General features: G+C 49.3%; 1 protein-coding gene across 8 annotated transcripts in view; it reads left to right on the forward strand.

The window, feature by feature from the left end:
- ICA1 (islet cell autoantigen 1) overlaps positions 1-19,499 on the forward strand; it is a 135,864-nt gene that overhangs the window by 114,686 nt on the left and 1,679 nt on the right. For all 8 annotated transcript variants that reach the window (XM_037046397.1, XM_037046400.1, XM_037046399.1 and 5 more), the window contains one exon: positions 8,188-8,457. In XM_037046397.1, coding sequence (XP_036902292.1) covers positions 8,188-8,457 — 270 coding nt within the window. The remainder of the gene's footprint in view (positions 1-8,187; positions 8,458-19,499) is intronic.

The following is a 19,499-nucleotide window of genomic DNA, read 5'->3' on the forward strand; positions in this document are numbered from 1 at the left end:
CTCCTGATGGGAGCCCGAATACCCCTGAGATTCTGAGCTGTACTCCAGAGTACACCTGGCCTTTGGAACTGACACGTGTTCTGCCCTGGCCTTCTGGTTTTCCTGCAGGACTGAAATGGGCAAGGTCGTCCTACAGACTCCAGTTAACTGCAGCCAATGGCTTTCCTGACTCATTCTGAGCTTGATTTGGGTTGAATTCACAGAGCGTGAGAGGAAGAAAATCTAGAAAACTGAGGGTATTGGTTAAAGCTTATTCAAAAAAGGAAAAGCAGCAGAACTCTGACATTAAGTTTCTAGGGCTTATGAAATGTAACTTTGAGGACAGAAACCTGCTTTCCTCTTTTTCCAGGCAACATACTGTGCAATTGTTTTTGAATGTCCATGTATATTTGATCAGAATGACTACTTATTTATAAATATTGAAATCATACCAGGTTGTGAAAGCAATATTTACATGGCCTCCATTTTCATGAAAACTTTTCCTCCTTGACTTAAGGATAGAATAATTTGATGGAATAATGTTTTTTTTATAGATTACTCTTTGGAAGGGGAAATATTTCAGTCTTACAAAGGCAAGATAAAGCTTGTAATATGACACCCTGGTGGTGTGGCTCAGTGGACTGAGTGCCAACCTGTGAACCAGAGGGTTGTCTGTACGATTCCTAGTCAGGGCACATGCCTGGGTTGCGGGCCAGATCCCCAGCTAGGGGCACATGAGAGGCAACCACACGTTGATGTTTCTTCCTCTCTTTCTCCGTTATTTCCCCTCTCTCTAGAAATAAATGCAATCTTTTTTTTAAAAAAGAAAGGCTATGCTATATTAAGCACTAGGTGCCCACCATGTAGTTTTAGCAAATCTTAACATTTAGTAGATGTATTTATAATCTTACATATGCTTCAACTTATTTTGAAAGGAATATTGTTATTTCTCCTATTCACAACCTCTTGTATATGTAATTTGATCTTTGATTTTTGTCTTCCACTTAATTTCATTATTAAAATAAAACAATTTTTGAATACGCAGCATATTCACATTGGTACAAAAAACAAAGGGATGATAACATGTGCACAGTAAGAAAACCCTCACTCCCATTGCTACGCCCCACTCCCTTCTCTGCTCCGACACCCCCACCCCTCGCAGCCTTCCGGCCCTTTTTACACAGACACAGCAAATACGAGTCTGTGTTCTCGAGTTTCTCCCCTCATACACAAAAAGGGTTTCGGTTTTGCATTTTGACTTGTTTGAGTCAGTAATGGCAGCACAGACCCAGTAAACCATGCCCTTCCCAGAATTAAATCAGAGATGCCACTGCCTGAGCTATGCTCACTTTCATAAGCTTCCTGCAAAGCACGTGCAAAGATATACTGAAATAAGGGTGACGTCTTTTCACTTCTGCATTTATGCATTTATGTCGTTGGTTTATAGTCACAGCATTTTCAAATGCTGCATTTCAAAACAGCATTTATGTCGTTGGTTTATAGTCACAATCTTTGTTTCACAGGTTAGCGGCTCATATCCTTTTTTTTTTCTTGAGTGCTCAGTTTACCTCTAAAGATAGAAGTGAAATGTGCTCTATCCCCCAGACGCGTGTTTTTTTTCCTCAGGCAGGAAAATTGATTTACAAATTTCTGTGGTTAAATGCAGTGTCACGTGATTTCTCCCTTCCTTTTATCACTGGCAACCCACAAAGCCCTTCTTTCCTCATGAGCCATGCCTGCCCACTCCCTAGCTCTCCTCACTGGCAACCCCTAAGGTAGCATCAGCGTAAACGTTAACACGGCCGCGAGTATAAAAACATTCTGTCAGTGCACGGAGAACTTGGGGCAACGGAAGAAAAGAACGCTCATTTAATTAGTTGACTTCAAAATGCGTGCCCTTTGGAAAACTGCCAAAAGGCCCAACTCCTGAATTAAAACACTGATTATAATATGCAGGACATTAAACAATCCAGAAATTAAAAGCGCTTAATCCAGGGATGGCTGTAAGCTCTAGCACCCTGCTGCTCCGAGCCGCCCCCTCCCGGGGGTAATTCTGTTAGGCAGACAAGTCATGGCTAAGCTGAGGAATAATGGCATCGAAAAGCAGACTGCTTGTGACAAGAGCAAGGAGACAGCTCTTCAGGAGCCGTTGCCCAGGAAATCACACTGGTTCAGTGTCCTAGTGAGATGTGTTGTCTTCGACTAAATAGATCATGTAATGGAAAACTAATCTTTGGCCAGTTTACAAAAATGGTTTAAGTTGAAAACAAAAACTGATCAGTGTTTTGAGATACTTGAAAGTAGCTCTGACATCACCTCGTGACCACAGGTAACAGTCCCAACCTCAATTCACAGCTTAAAACCCGTAGAAGTCTTTGTGTTCCTCTAAGTTGAACCAAAAAATTACCATCAGAGAACTGAACAGAAAGAGGTGGTTTAAGCCAAAGAGAGTTAGGTGAATTCACCTGAATCTCATCACTTGGTCTCACTCAAAAGATCCCTCTCTAGGACAAGGCCCACTGAAGCAATTTTTTGACTTTTAATTGTCTATATTACAGTAGAAATATTTGTCTCCTGTGACTTCCTTGTTTACTACATCCAAACGCAACAATTCTAAATGCCGGCCAAACATCAGAAAGACTGAGAAGCTCAGTCAGCAGCTCCCATAAGGCCTGGGTGAGAACCTGTCGTCCATGGCAACAGCATGTGTTTCTGTCTCGGGCCTAGGTCCTCCTCAGTCATTCAGAACCTTCTCCTGCAGGTTTCCGCACACAGCTGAGTAGGAATCCGATCGCTTCCTCTCACACAGTGTGGCAAGTGCTAAGCTCGTTCTTTTTTTTAAAAAATAAATCCCTTCTCCCTGTCTCCTTCAGTGTCCATGGATGAAGTGCTATAGAACAATGGTGCATGTTTTATTTTTAATCCTCACCTGAGGATATATAATTATTGACTTTAGAGAGAGAGAGAGAAACATCAGTTGGTTGCCTCCTGTACACACCCCAGCTGGGGATCAAACCCACGATCTAGGTATGTGCCCTGACCAGGAATTAAATCCAGAAACTTTTGGTATATAGGATGATGCTCCAACCAACCACATCACCCAGCCAGGGCATGTGTGCATTTAAAACCAGCACTGTCCTCACTCGGTCACCACACAGTCAGCCGTATTCTGGGCAGATGTACCCACCCCAGTGCCAGGTTTTTCAGGAGGATTGCTCGCTTGTTAAGATCTGATGCTACAGTGGAGGAGCAGGCTGGGAACCATCCACAAAAGTCTTTCTGGAGAGCATATTCAGGGTCTCGTCCTGTTGGGTGGGGTTTTTTTTTCAGGTGGAGGGGGGTGGTTTTTATTTGTTTGTTTCGTGTCTGTGTTTCCAAGACAGTGGGTTTATCTTCAGATGTCCTTATTATTATCTCTGGCTTTTGCAGCTGAAGGGAGGTTTTAGAAGCATTATTCTGAAATTCCAAACAAGTACAGTTTGCTACCAGAGCTTTTTATGATGAAGAATATGCTTTTGCTAGACATTTCTGTGAGGTAATTTCCTACCCACCTTTCCTCCTGTACTCTCCTTCGGGTGATGTGAGGATAGTGTTGGTGTTTGGGGTTTTTCATGTGAGATGCAAGCGTGTGGCCTTGGCAATTAGTCATCACACCGAGAGTGGGGACCAGGGAGAAAACCAGAGAAACAGCCTTCCTGTTTCACACACATGAAGGTGCCCCGGGTGACATTTATCTGTTTTCCTGTGCTCTCGTTTTTGGTCTGCATAGTTATGTTTCCACCTTGCGTGTTTCTGATTTATGCTGAGGTCATGAAAGTCGGTATGGTTCCAAAAATGTTACCTGAGGGGCTGCCACCACGTTCCCACTTGAGCTTTCTGTCATCACACTCTGAACTTGAGAGCTTCCTCTGTATGTCAGTTTTCACTCACTGAAAACTCCTTGGGTCAGAATCAGTCAGAGCTCATTGGTTCAGGATCAATTTTCCCAAGGAATGTTTTCCCAGGGGGTGCAGGGCTTTTATTTGTGGACGCTTGGGCAGCGCCAGGCAGACACGCTGAGTGGTTCTGGTTTCTCAGCCATTCTGCCATGGCACCTGCAGCCAAGAGCTCCGCCAGGCTGCCAGTGGGGCCCTCTCACCTTGGAAACCCTCAAAACTATCAAAGCTTAAATACCAGTTTGTCCATGAGACCCTTCGTAGGCTCTGAACGGAAAGTAGTGTCGAGAAAACATCCTCATCTGTAGTCCAAGGGCCTCCAGCCAGCCAATCTGTAAGTAATAAATTCTATGACCTTGAGCATGTGTCTTTTCGTCATCTGTAAAATGCATGAGAAGAGACGATCTCTGAGATCCCCCTCGGTTGTGTGTGACTATCCTCGTAGGGCGTCTCATTGGTCCCCAGAAGGGAAGGGGGAGCGTAGTTGAGAAATGGGGAGCAGTGGATTTTACCAGGTCCCAGGCTTCCCCGAAGGCAGTCTTGATGAAAGGCTGCAGTAGAAGTCCATAGAGGTCTGATACCACTGTAAGGAGCATTAATACTCAGCCATCAGAGGGAGCCATTGAAGGTTTTGAGTGGTAATCTCACAGGTGAGTTGAGCAAAGGTGTATGGTGGGGTGGAGAGAGTGCCTTCTATGAAAGTGCCAGCAGACTTGCCCACGGGCAACCCCCAAAGGGTCACCCTGTCAGGGATTTGTCATCAGAGTTTTTAAAAACTTGGAACTGTAGATGGAGATTTGAGGACCTTCCCAGTTGCAATTGGAACCATGATAATAAATAAGAGCCATTCTAGAGAACAAGGGAAGGCAGATAGGATGGCTCAGGAGGAAACCGTAATGGTGACCCGAGGGGGAAGACGCAGTAGGGGAAGTACTGTCAGGAGGCTGGAGGAGAGCCGAGAGAGCCCCTTCCTGAGGACTCCCAGGAGATGGCAGCATTTCCAGAGTGGGCAACAGGGCAAAGTGCTGCGGAGGCAGAGGCCTGAGCAAAGGAGGTTGGGATTGGCCGGGAGGAGCTCACCTTCCGGAGGCCACTTCGGTGTGTGATGGCAGCAGGAACTCGATTACAGGCAGGTGGGAAAAGAGTGCTGGCAAATGGAGCGTGACTGCGTAGAAGGAAAAAGAAGCCAGAGCAGTGGTGTGAAGCGGGTCCGGGGAGACAGCAACATCCAGTGTGGATCCACGGCCGTCAGGCTGTGCGCACGTCTCCGGGGCCGGGAGAAGCAGCCTTCGAGAAAGGAAGACTATAGACTCTGGAGCTGAGTGGTGTGCAGAGCACCAATGGGCAGTCTCCCAAAAGCAAGTGGGAGGTACAGGGAGGGCTCATCTTGGACAGGAGAGGGCATGTGCAGAGGGTCGCAGGGTTGGAGGCCCAGAAGTGAGAAGTGGAGCAGCCGTCCTTTGGCTTTCACTTTTATAGTGACATCTGTAGCTGGGTCACTGAAAAGTAAACGTGGAGACTTGAGAGCTTTCAAGAGCCGGAAGGGGGCTTGGGACGGGATCCGCGGGTTTGACACCCGTGGGCTGTACGGCCTTGGTTCATCCTTTAAGGCGAGAGCAGGACAGGATGCCACACCCCAGGAGCCATTGTTTCTCGCCTCTGGGGCAGCAGCTGTGACTTCAGTTGTACAGCTCCCACTAGGGCTTCTCTCAGAGAGCTTATCACAGCTCCGTGTGTGTCCCCGTTTTCTCAGAGCCGAGTTGAGTTTCTTCCGACGAAAAGGATACCGTGATTCTTAAGAGCCAACGGACGAGTGTCACGTCTCGACGTGTCTGGTGACAGACCTAAACCTGTCCTTTTCTGCTTGTAATTAAGCTTTTCTTACAAGTTATGTAGAGTAATCTCAAGCATCTTAATTATCAGGGCAATAAGCGGGAGGTTTCCCTGTTTTCTGGTTCAAGTCAGTGCCAGTTTCATTGCTCGTAGCTAAGTAGTAAGTTCCCTTAAAATAGAAAATGTCCACTGTGCAGCCTGCTTTCGCTGTTAAAAACCGGGACACGGAGCAATAGGCCAAATTTGAGGGTAGACCTCAGACTTCGTTCTGAGCAAGCTCTAGACAATGTCATCCTCACCACGGGTCCTTTTCTTATTTTTGTCACTAAGCGTGTGTTAGTCAGAAAGCTTTTGGTTGGAAATCGTAGGACCCTTCTCTAAATAGTTTAGCTTTAAAATTACAAAGAAAAGCAATGACTATATTGGGTATTAGTCCATGTGACAGTGGTAGATTGGCCTTAAGCAAGGCTGGACCCAGGGGCTTAGTGTTCTCAGGAGTCTCTCTCCCACTCTTGATGCTGTTTCGCTCCGTGCGTGGCTCCCTCGTCCCTGGGGCCCTCAAAAGCCGCATCTTTACAACCTGGAATCCCAAAGAGAGCACCTCTCCCCTCGGGCTCCCATACACCAGACTCACGGAAGCCTCTGGCCTATGCCCACCCCTGTGTCAGTCACCAGGACTCAGCCGGGGTCACATGTCATCCCGGGATGAGGCGAGATGAGGCTCTGAGTGGTATCACACTAGGATCATGGGAGAAGGTGTTCCCCCAAAGGGAAAACAAGAAAAGGAAGAGAGGGATGCTAAGTTGGCCAGACTCCCAGCAGTCCACTCTGAACACCGGCCGTCACACAAAGCCCGAACAGGGAAACAGAGCTGGGGCTTCTCCAGTCTGCGGTGGTTTCCGGAAGGCTCAGGGCGTATTATCTGTTTTGTTGTTGCTGATGTTGGTCGTGATCTTCCCTGGATTGACATCTGCAGGAAGGCAGGGGCGGCCCTCCCCCGCCAGGTCTGACTTAGCAGAGGACTGTGAAGTGACTTCAGGAAGAACACCCATAACTTCCAATGCTGTTTAAAGCCATCTGTTCCTCTGGGGTCTACACATCGATTTGAATGGGTTCCCTGTAAACTGGGTCTCGTTCAGCAATCATCTGGTTTCTGTCAGGCCAAAAAAGTAAACCACGGGGAAAGGCTTGGACGTTTCAGTCCCAGCTGAAAGTAGGAAGCACAGACCTCAGTGAAGCTGGATGTAAAAAGGGTGATGCCCAGGAGGGGGAGAGAGGGAGGGCACATGCCTACATCTTCTCTCCACCACCCCTACAGGCTCCATTGCGGGGCAAAGTTCTGAGATAACACAAACAATAAGAATGCTTAAATTAGACAGCCGTCTGACTAACGCGATACTGTGCCAGTTATTTCCAAACCACAGTAATACGAGAGTGACTGGCCGCCTCCCCTCCCTGATTTATAGCCAGTCTGCTCAGCACATCAAAAATCCCCACAATCTGTAGATCTTTATAGAAACTGTGGTGAAAAGTAGATCCAGTTAAGCTGACAGAGATAAACATTTTTTTTTTTAAAAAAAGCCCTCACTTGGTAATTGTCTCATCCATTTGAGGAAAACCTGTTAAACTCACTTAATAGGACAGCTTCAGAATTGCCATGTAGCTCTGAGAAAATATAAATTGTCATCGTTCCTTCTCTTCATGGCTCAGCACAAAAGCATTGGCAGCTGCCTGGTGGCAGTGGGCTACCACAGCAAAGCCACGGTTGATAAAACCATCAGCCTTCGGTTCTCAAAATAGGTAGAAAACCCAACGTAAGGTCTTCTTCCAGGATTTTCTGGTGGTAGTGCCCCCGTTCTCCTTGTATTCACTCTTCAGTGCTTCGTCCATGTTCGTATTGTAAGAATGGCCCTCTTCCTCAAAGTCCTCCTGCTGGGCCGGCAGTGAAGTTATTTCTTCTTGAGCTTCTTGACAGCCCTCTAAGAATGCTTGAGGCAAGCATTACGAATATTATTTTATAGATGAAAAACAGAGGCTCCAAGGGGTTAGAAAGGCCTGGCTGCAGTCACACAGCAGGCGAAAGGTGGTCCAGGGGCTCTTGCTCTGGTCTCATGTGCATTCCCACCTTCCAGAGCTGTGGAGCTCACCTTCCAGGTGGTTCCATGGTTTGCCCTGTTTGGTGTCAGCCTTTCATTCACGCCTTCAGGCAAACCAGACCCACCGATGCTTTGTGTAGTCGGGTTGCAGTGAAGGAGAAAGGGGGCTAGGGTGCCTTTGTTGGTCATCACTGGACTTCCTGACATCCTCCACTTCCCTGTCTTCCCAGGGCCAGTGAGGGTGTGGGGCGGGTCCTCTGCCGTCCTGGATGGCAGGGCAGGCTAAGTCCTGAGGACTCAGACCCCTGGTGGTGATGGGTTTTGTGCTCTCTCCCTTCGATCAGCTTGCCTGGGCCCAATGGCAGAGACCACGGAACTGGAAGGTGCTGACAAAGATGACCTGCTGCTGCTGAATGAGATCTTCAACGCCTCTTCCCTGGAAGAGGGCGAATTCAGCAAGGAATGGGCCGCTGTGTTTGGAGACAGTCGGCTGAAGGAGCCGGCACCTGCGGTGGCCCCGGGAGAGCCAGACTCCAAGCCCCAGACAGGCTCAGGATTCCTTCCTTCGCAGCTTTTAGACCAAAATATGAAAGACTTAAAGGCCTCGCTACAAGGTATGTACTACAGGGATTGAACTGAGGTTTTTTGGTTGGTTTGTTCATTCTTTGTTTTCTCCTGTTTTGTCTTAAATCCATAAGCCTATTTCTTTTTTCTTTGTCTTTTTGGTTTCTGATTTTTGTTTCATGTTGAGTGTCTTTTTGGCTTGTTGTTTCATGTTTGTAATTTTCTTTTACATCCAGTGACTTTTTAGCTGCAGTCTTAGAATGGCATCTGGGCCTTAAGACACATTGCAGTGTTGTAACTCCATTCCCCCTCAAAATGCTCTTCCTGTGGTAACAGTCCCTACTTAGAAAGTGTGAGCAGGGGTGGAGCTCGGTCTCGTTGTCTTTGGGTTTTACACAGGTCTGTGGCCCACGGGAGAGGGCCGGATTGCTTTCGCCATCAGGGCCCAGGCGGCTTGGCCATTGCTGCCCAGCCATCACCCTCGCTGAGCCCCCTTGTACATTTCCGTGGAACAGAGTTCCCCACATCCTCACAGCCCCACAGACCCGCCTTCTCAGTGCCAGCTGACACGGCACTGGGCTTCTCGACCCTTCCCACACTCAGTTTTATGTTGCTCTTGCTGGATCCCCATCCTGGCCGACCCCCACCCTGCTGGCGCTCTGACCTCAGCCATCTCACTCCTACCGGAAGCACATGCTCTCCCCGACAATCCCCGGCGCCCCTGCCCCCCGCAGTCCACCTTGTCCTTGGCCACAGCAGTAAGAGTTCCCACCCCGATCACAGGGTCAGAAGCACTGCTGAGGGTGCAGGGTATGCCAGGGTTTGCCAGCAGCCCGGGTGCTGACCGAGAATTGCTGGCCTGGGAACTGCGTGGATGAAGGATGCAGAAACCAAGTCTCAGGGTGGAATTTAAATTTTTAACTTTGAGCCTCTAATCAACCAGACCTTGGGAAGGAAACCATTTTCTACCATTTCAACACTTTCTTTCTCCTTTCATGTTGTTTTAATTGCGAGATAGTATTAAGCAGTTCCCAAATTATTTTGGTTTTTCCTTGAATTTAGACTATCTCCTTAATAAACGCCTTGTTTATCTGGCACTTAAAGCTGAGAGCAAACAGCAGAGCTGGAATGATTAAGTAATTATGTGCTATTAAAAAAAATCTTAGCTCGTTGAAGATGAGATCATGGACACACCAAGAACCGGTGAGCAAGACAAGAAACTCTTTCCTCTTAAATACATCATCCCTTTTATCTTCCTTCATGAGTCCTATTTTATAGCCATCTCATTTCTTCTCAGATATGAAGTTAGAGATAAGAGGGGTAAATCCAAAAATACTTTTCTGCCCTGGGCTTCACCTCTGAGTTTCACTGTCTCTTTCACCGAGCTCCAGATAAGCCGAGGCAGCGATGACTGGAGTCCCACCCCACCCACCTGTGGTGGAGGTGCTAACTACTGCGGGGGGGGGAGTGGGAAGGCCGGGGCGGCTTCCGCAGCTCAGCTCTCCCTCTGGCTGTGCTGCACGGTGCACCCCACTCAGGCCTCACGTGTCGGAGGCACCACCGAGCCCGCTGTGGTGTCAGTGCTCCCACTTAGCCAGGGTGGCTGTGCCACACACTGGTGAGTGCTCCAACAGCCGAGAAGTCGCCGCTCCGCACCCTTTTTCCTAAGCAGGCAGGGTGAGATCTCAGTTCAAGGGCCCCCGGAGCCATGCCCAGGAGCTGTGACGACAGCAGCGACCCAGGGTTTTGCACTTGAGCCCTGTCCCAAGTCCAAGGGAAAGGCCCAGAAGCACGCTTGGGTCTAAGGAGAGAGACGTTCTGGCAGCACAAGAGGTACAAGCTCTACTGTAGAAAGAGAAAAAGAGGCCCTCCTAGGGAGGCCATTTACTTCTCAGATGGACAGTCTCCCTCGGGCTGCCACCCTACTAGCACTTCAACAGGCTTCTCGTCTGTTCAACAAATCCTTGATGGGTCCTTCTGAGGGCCAGGCACTCGGATTCACCTGAGAACAAAGCAAGGCTTCTGCCTCCCTGGAGCTCACATCCAATGGAGAGAAGATGATGCACACGACAAAGAAGCAAATAACACTGTCAGTTAGAAACTGATTGATGGTATGGAGAAAAGAAAAGATGTAGTTTGGTCAGTCCTTAGGGAAAAAAGAGCAAAGAAAGCATAGAGCCAGGGCTGCGGGGCTGCGGGACTGCAGGGTAGGGCAGACTGCAGGACCAGAGAAGATGAGATCTGAGCCATGACTGGCAGGTGAGAGGATGAGCCCTGTGCTAAAGGGAAGGACGAGTCTGGGGCGGCCCAGGGTCTGCAGGAAGGGCATTGTGGTTGGAGCCCACAGAGCAAGGGGGAAGGGCACTCAGGGCAGAGACAGAGGCTGGGCCACTCAAGGCCTCATAGCCTTTGGAAGAACCTGGGACCCATCACAGCATCTTGGGCCGAGCATGAAGGTGATCAGATTTACCATTTAAAAGGACCCACTGGCTGCTACAAGTTTCCTTTCCTCCCCTATGGTTCTATCAAGATCAACGTGAAAGGAGTTATTTTGTAACCTCTGAATTTCCTCTGCATGCCCACAGCTACAAACTGAATATCTATGGAACTCAAAATGACATAAAAAAAAACGCAACCTGGAACAGGAAATCCATTCAGCTTCCACCACACCAGCAGACCCCAAGCAGGGGCTGCCACAGTTCCACCCTGATGCTGCTGCCTGACTCGGGGACCTTTCGGAACATGTGGTGCCCATAAAGAACAGGCTCCCTGCTCTGATGACTGATCCTGTGATGTGCTTACAGCCGCATTCTATGCTTTCGTCAGGACTCCCCTCACCACCCCTGCCCCCCAAAAAAGAGAAAAAAACAAACACTGGCTGCTGATTTTTTTTTACTGCATCCATAGTCTACCAAAATCCATCTAGCACATGAATTCATGCAAAAGCATCTCAGTAACTGTTCAACTTTTGATGCCTCCTATGGAAACTGCTTTCCCTAAATGTCCACATCATCTCAAAAACCGAATTACATAACTACTGAAATAACTAAGTAGTCAGACTCGACACAGAGTAGAAAGGCTCCCTCCGCTCAACCCGAAACAAACAGTGGGGAATGCAAGGCTGCCTTTTATCCTGCAGACCCCGCCCCTCCTGTCACTCATTCTGCGACAGCCGGTCGCGGGGCTTGTGCCTTCTCATCTGCAAGATGAGGAGTTAATATGCCTCACTAAATGGTGTGTGAGGCGAGACCCAAGCCGTCCAAAGGTGCGCCCTCCACCTTTCCACAAGCCGATTTTGCCTTCCCCTCCCCACGTGAACCCCCACTTCAGAGATGCTGAGAGGTCTGAAACCGAGATGCTATGAATCCGCCATTGGCAGTGGCTGAGCCAGCCATTGCCAGCGCTCCACGTGGCCCACGCAGAACCACGCACTGTCCTGTGCACTTCTGTGGCAACTCAGTCCTCACGACACTCTTCCCAGGCAGGTGCTCCCCCATCTCCATTTTAAGGCCCAGGAAACTGAGGTGTAGAGTGGCTGACTGATCTGCCCGAGATCAGACAGCTGGTAGGAGACCGGCTGGATCTTTAACCTGAGCCTTCTGACTGAGGAACCCGTGCCTCTAACCTCTCGGTGCCGTGTCTGTGATGGCCACGTGACTGCCCAGGAGGCTTCTCCCTGGAGGCTTCCAGAGGAGCAGGACTGGTAATGACCAGCTGATTGTTATGGAAGAAGAACGCAGGCGTGGGGAGACAGGGCCCCTGTCAACCACGGGAGTTGGGGGTGTTCCAGAGGAGACTGTTTGAAGTCGAGATTGTCTGCAATATCGTCGCCTGTGCTCACTGCTGCCTGCACATTCACTCATACGCACTGCGGCCAGGGTCCCCGTTGTCCATACTCTCCGCGAGGGCCAGGTGGGGCTGCGTCCTCAGGGTCAGAGTGTCAAGAAGGTTGAGGTGGAGGCCCTGGCTGGGTAGCTCATTGATTGGAGTGTCACCCTGATGCATCAAGGTGGCTGACCTCCAGGGGAATAAAAAGGAAAGGGAATTTAGTAAGAGAACCTATATATCCCACCCCATCCCACCCACCGTTTCAAGCCCTAGGAGAGCAAAACAAAGCAACTTATATTTAGGATCAAATTGTGCTGAAAATTTGAACAAGGAGTGAATGTTAGCTAGGATTTCTAAGTTTCTGCATGATAGGGGCTGGGGTTTCCTGTGTCGTGTAGTGATGAGGACATTGTCTCTTCCTGAGGCCACTTGAAGTGGGTGGGAAGACAGCCAGCGAGCCGCTGCCCGAGGTGGAGACAGGCAGGCTGATGGGCCTCGTCCTGCATTCCTCCCTGTTCGCCACCACCCTAAAGGGAACTTAGAAACAGACACCGATGCTCGCAATAAATGCACCAGGACATCTTTCAGTTGAGAATTTTGCAAACAGAAGTCAGGAATCTGGTCCCAGATTCTCACAAACACACCGCCCCATGTTCCTTCCAGGTATTCTTTTGTTTCACCCAGTTCCAAGGTGCTGTTGCCATCGGGGTGGGTTTCCATTTAAGACCCATTCAACGTCAGGCTTCGGTTTCCCTCAAATTCACCCTTCCTCGACCAGAGCTCCCCTCTTGCTGTTCCTGGCCTAGCCTGGCTCCAGGCAACTGGTAGCTCTGGGACCCCCATGGAGTAATGTGACAGGGAGGGCTGGGGCCTGTTTAAAGATAGTTTGAAGGCAGAGCAGTCACTCTCATCATGAGCAAGTGGAATTGTTGGTTCTGTCAAAGGAGCAGCACTACCTAGCCCTGCTGAGGAGTGGCCATCGGTCTCAGACATCTGCAGGATTGGAGTGACCTCACCAGCCCATACAAGGACCCCTGATGGCCATCCAGTGGGCCCTCATTTTGTAGATGAGGCAGTCCAAGCATGCCAAGTTGTTGCAGTTTATCGTGTAAGGTCTGATCTCCTCTGCCTGGCTCACAAGGCCCTCCAGAACTGGCCCTGGTCTCCCTACTGCCCACACCTCCACCCCATTCCCTGACATAGTGACATCGTTCTGCCTGAGAGCCCTGCGTTATGTCAGCAGGCGGGGCTCCTGCCCTGTCGGGTTTCAGTGCGCCCAGCTCTCCCCACCACTGGGCCTGGACACATGCTCCCCCTCCCCCCAGAGCACGCTGCCTACCTACATATCCATGGTGCTTGCTCAAAGGAGGCCTGACTTCTCGTGCATCGGTTTCCCAACTTCAGTGTGGTTTCACACAGACAGCCTCCTTTGACCCTGCCCTCCTCCCCCCCACCCCCACTGCTTGGCCATGGCAGTCATTAGATGTTCCTGCTCTCCCCGTTCCGGCACACCCCAGCCTTAATTACTCCCCTTACCTCACCTCATTGTCAAGTTGGTTTCAGTTTCTGTCTCTTACTTTAGGTTGTCATGGGCAGAGCTCCTGTTTGCATTGCTTGCCTTCACATTCTAGAACATAGCTCAGTGCCTGGAGTACAATAGATGCTTAAAGAGCAGCAGATAGATGGATGGATGGATGGATGGCAAGAAGGGAGGGAGAGAGCAACTGACATTGACATTAGATTAAAAGAAAGATGATCCTGCCCTGGCTGGCACAGCTCAGTGGATTGAGCACGGGCCTGTGAACTAAGGGATCGTGGTTCGATTCCCAGTCAGGGCACATGCCTGGGTTGCAGGCCACTTCCCAGCAGGGGACGCACAAGAGGCAACCATACATTGATGTTTCTCTCCCTCTCTCCTTCCCTTCCCCTCTAAAGATAAGCAAATAAAAAAATTAAAAAGAAAAACAATTCTGAGGTGTGAACCTGAGGATGATACTGTCAAGGGCTGGTCCCGACGACTGCTGAGCTTTCCAAAACTCCAGATTCAGCTTAGATGTATTAAGGGCCGGCTCTCTAGCCTCCGTACCCCCTGGCTTCCAAGATCCCACTTTACCCATGCAACAACCCGATGAGGCAGGGATTTCATCCCCTTTGCAGGTGTGGGCACTGGGGCTCAGAGCTGGGAACTCTGGCCAGCAGCCTGGTGCCTGTCCAGCACGGCTGGGGTGTTGCCACCATCCCCTGCACTGCCCGCCCTGTCCCAGAGCTCCCTGGACCAGCCTGGGCTTCTGCTGTCCGGGCTGGTGAAGTTCACGGTAAAGTGCTCCTCTGCTTGGTGTTATTTTGGCTTTACTTGCAGCTCTAGCTGGCCAGTGTTATTTCTGGCTGATTTATATTTTCCCTTATGTAAGTAAAGGAGGCAGGATTGCTCCAATAAAATTTTATGCGTGTTTCCTGCAAATGGGTAGCATGGTTGACGTACCAAAGGAACGGAGAGCTCGGATAGTCATTTTGTTCAGAGCACTCGGCACTGGCCACCCCCACCCTTCAGCAGCCGCCTCCTGACTCAGTTACTCTGACCTTGGTGTTAAAAACACCTCAGCCAACTAACACCAAGCAGAGAATTGACGGCAATCACAGGAATGTTAGCCACATTAAGTTCTCTTTAAATGGAATTTTTTTCCTGACAGAACCTGGGACGTTTGAAATCTGGCTTAGCATTCTGTCCATAATTACCTGTATTGCACCTAAATAACTCCCCAAGTGATATGATCAAGGGTGAAATGGCAGCTGAGCTTAGATATAGCTAGTGTCACGGGAGTGGCTTTCTCCCCTTCATGCACGTGTCGTCAGGCTGTTAGAGGGATGCGCACAGCTGTCCTGAGCGGAGAGCAGGACCGGGCCGGCTGGCTGTTGTTTCTGCTTCACACCACAGGACACGCACGAGACCAGTGATGCCCCATGTCTTTGTGAAAACTCTGGGGCAGACTGTCCCCGTCTTGTTAGTCCCCAAAGAGGGGTGCTTTTGGGCTCTCCCCACTTTGGTATCCTCTGCTGTCACCTGTGTGGCCCCTGAGGTGAGCAGAGTACAAAAACTCTCAGTTTTGCAAAGGAACCCAGTTCGAAGACATGTCATGTCTTTTAGAAGGAATCTGCCATTACAGTCCTTTAAATGATAGGTTTGAAAATGGGAGTTGCCTTTCTGGCACTTTTACAATAAGGACTTGATATACAGACATTGTATTCATGCGTAACCTTTCGGGAACATGCCCATCACACAAAGCAAAAGGAGCTCGTGTGGACCTGCCTCCTTTGGAAACATCTTCCGTTTTATGCTCTGAAACGTGCAGTGCTTTGAACCTGCCTCTTCTTTCCAGTGTTCTCTGTGGCCCCTTCTTAAAAAATGAATGCGGTGCATGTTTCTGAAGTGGAAGGAACTTTCTTATTGTGTTCCCACCCACCGTATCGGGTAGCACCCAGAAGGCAGGGAGGGAGACTGCCAGGCCTCTCACCTGGCTCTTCGCTGAGTCAGTCCAGGTTCCCTCTGGAAGCGTGGGCCTCCCCGAACCTGGTCAGAGAGCTTGCAAGGTCAGAGAGCTTCAAGCTGCCACAGCTCAGGAGGAAGGAGGTGGGGTTCTGAAGTGGACCCCTCCTGTTCCCCAGGATGGCCTATCTCCTCATTGCAGCTCTGACTTTAGCCAAGATGGCCCTGATTCTGATGGAGATGGAGCCCATCTCTCTTGCCTCCCAAACTTACACTTGCTTAACAATCGTTAAAGGGCTGTTGAAACAGTTTCCTAGGCGCGCTCCCAGGGATTCCGATTCAAGGAGGTCAGTCTTGGCCCCCACACCCTTGCCCCGCCCGCGTCCAGGCAGTGGGTGGCTCATGGGGCTGCTGAGACCGCTGCTCTGGGAGGCCAAGGAGCGGCCAGCTGGCTGCAGGGCTCTGCCGAGCACAAGCGGGCCTTGACTGCACTCGGCGTCTGGGAGAGGGTTATAGGGGAAAAGGTACAATCCACCCGTTAGGCGCTCCCTCTTTCAGCTTTATACTGCACACCACAGAACCGCAGTTTCAACTTCCCCCATTTACCACTGCTCGTGCAATTTGGGTCCAGAAGCAAAGCACTCCTAGGCCAACTTCCTAGGAGCCAGGGGGCTTGTGTTACTCCTGGATCACACTAAATAGTGCTTGTTTTAAAAGTCTGCTTCATTGCGCTGTAATTTGCATGCCATAAAATTCACCCATTATGAGAGGACAGACAGTTTGATGGATTTCTGGTACATTTATATTCTGCAGCCGTCACCAGAGCCCAGTGTGAGAATATTTCCATCATCCCAGAAAGTTCCCTCAAAATCTGGTGCTGTTGGTTGTTTATGAAGTTTGTTAACTACACGCTCAAGTACCTTTAATGAATGGCAGTGCTTTTTAAACCCTCATATAGGTTTTCATTGTTTTAGTGCCAGTAAGTAGGCCACAGGCCCCCTGTTTCATTGGTCCCTCGTTAGCCTTCATAGAGAAGCCTGTATGCCACTTGCCCAAAGTGAAACAGTTCATCCAGGGAGTGTTTCTGCATCCACTGTGCCGAGCATCGCTCTGCCATCTCTTACCGCATCTTGTGTTTCTCACGGTTTGAGAGAGTTCTTCAATGGGAGCGGGCCCGACACCCATCATGCGCGAGGCATTGCTCTGAAGGGTATAAAGATGGATAGTCTCTGCCTTCGAGGGCTCACGACCCTGGGAGCTGGGACGGCAATGTGCACGGACAAAGTGGCATGGTTCCATACACAAGTCCCTTGTTCCAACAGCAGCACAGGGGCACAGCATTAAATCGTATCATTTTCGGAACATGCACTGGGCAACTCTCTCGCTGAGAACTGTTTTCACCGCCTTGCACACCTGATGCCGCACGAGGGCCCTCTCAGAAACCAAAGCTTCTCTGCCGACAACACTGTGGCCAGAGCATCCCAGCAGAAGGACCCAGTGTGAGCCGAGATGGACCCCGCCACGGTGCAGTCAACGATGGACCCAGACTGCAGTAGAGGTTGCGGAGCAGACAAAAGAAATGATTTCTTGTCTCTGAGAAGATACATATAAAGTTAAAGCACATGTCCCAAGAAGCGTCACATGGTGAAGTTCCAGGACTGCCGTGTGCCTCTTAGTCCTGACAGGCAGGCAGAGTACAAGGGGCATTGTGGGATGCTGGGCTGTACAGGCTAAGTGCCTTAGGAGGGACCGCCGTCAAAGGGGCGGGGCTTTCTTTCCCCTAGTGCATGTGGACTGGACTGCCATGCATTTATCTGCGTTAACTAGGTTTCCCACTTTAAACTAGCTGTGTAGAAAATAAATGAATTGGATCATACTGGGAGTAGAGAAGACTGGTTTGCTAGTTTCAGGACTACATTTAATGGTGTTCACCTTTTTTTACACATTTTCTGTTTGGGACAAACAAGCACTTGATTTCTTTGGAATGCTGCTGCTAATCTTTGGTGTGACCATGAAATGATGTTCCTTGAGAAGAAAAAATGGACTTAAAGCTATAAGCAAAAATGTTTTAACCTCAGAAATTTCTCATTTGTGTTTCAAAATCTAGCCCTTCCCCTACTTTTCCATACTTTTGACCTGGGCATGGTCATCTCTGTCTGATCTCCCCAGAGAAGGTCCGTCTCGTCACACCGCCCTCTTCCCCGTCCTGGGAGGCCACCGTGGTGGAGAGCCATGGCTGTGCCTGGCCACAGGAGCGTGGTGGGCTGCTCTTCCCTCTGTCTAACGACCTCTGGTTTTGAACATTAGTCTGGTCAGAGAGAAATGTTTGTCCTCCTACGCCATGGCCTGCACCAAAGGTCCAAATGACCACAGCCCTGTAGTGAAAGGTAATACAGTGTTTTATGCCCCTGAAATGACTGCCACCTTGCTTTTCCCTGACCTAACCCAATTTTCTGTCTTTCTTTACTGATTTCCCTGGTAGCATCTGCTACTAGGGTGGAGCATTTTACATGATCTTAGAGAGTACATTCTGACTTTTTCTCCTGGCTTTTACTATCCTAATTCATGATTCCCTTTATCGAATCTATTGAGAAGGAATCAAATGTCTGCCTCCTTGTGATTGCTTGCTCCCCAAGGTTGGGTAGAAACAGCAAAGTAGGCAAGGCCACGGAGGTATGCTACCTTTAGCCGAAGGTACCATCGCCAGCACCAAAAAGGCATTTAATTAGTGCTTCTCAGATGGAGTCAGACAGGGTTCTTAGATGTCCAGAGAAGGCCTTTCAAGGTCTTGAGATCTGTTCTCTTTTGAAAAAAGCCCCGGAGAACATCCGCTCAACTGGAGATCTCTTGCCTGCATTTGCAGCTGTCTCTCTTCCTTGGGTCATCACCCACTTTCTCTGGGCTGACCACACGAAGTTAAAGGAAGTGGCTGGTATCGTGAGAAACCTTTCCCACGATGTGCTTTTACATGTTGTGCAAAGAGTTGTGCCTGGTTTTCCCTCCAACAATGGAGGCCTGGGGAACATAGGGTTGCCCTGAAGCACAAGCCCCTGGCTCCCTCGGCGGGGCCACACCCACTCTCTAAGGGCCTTCTGAGACCTTTGCCAGAGGTTGGGAGGAAGGGGAAGTGAGTGTGTAGTGTGTTTTCACTGGAGCTATCTTTAAGATGTCTTGATATTCTCTATCAAGCATAGATTAATCCTCCTAAATTGGTCTTACTGCATATGGTTTCTTCATGTGACCTCCTATATGGCTAAAGTTACTCCTTTTTTTTTTAAAGTTATTCCCCACCCCCAACCAAACTATACTGAGATGTCTCAAGTCTTGCTTTATCATAATTAAAATAACTCGGTTTATCAGACCAAGTGCCTTGAGGGCTAATTGCACATAGAATTCAGTTAATGTTACACAGTAATTACTTGCATATTACTAACTAGCCTCGCTTACAGTAGTTTTAGCTCTATAAGAGATGCATTGATTATCTCATTAAAGAGTAATATACCTCAAAGGGAACAGTGAAAGAATATGTATGAATGGCCCATGGACAGGGATAACGATGGGAGGATTGATTGACTGTGGGAGTGGGGGGTGGGCTGGGTGGAGGGGTCAAAGGGGGAAAAATTGGGACAACTCTAAAGCATGAACAATAAAATATTTAAGTTTAAAAAGTTATATATTGCCCTCACTGGGTGGCTCAGTTGGTTGGAGCATCGTCCCATGCACTAAAAGTTTGCAGGTTCGAATCCCAGTCAGGGCACATACCTAGGTTGTGGGTTTGAT

Source organism: Sturnira hondurensis, unplaced genomic scaffold, assembly GCF_014824575.4.
Source record: "Sturnira hondurensis isolate 20B ecotype Veracruz unplaced genomic scaffold, ASM1482457v3 Scaffold0005252, whole genome shotgun sequence".
NCBI lineage: Eukaryota > Metazoa > Chordata > Mammalia > Chiroptera > Phyllostomidae > Sturnira > Sturnira hondurensis.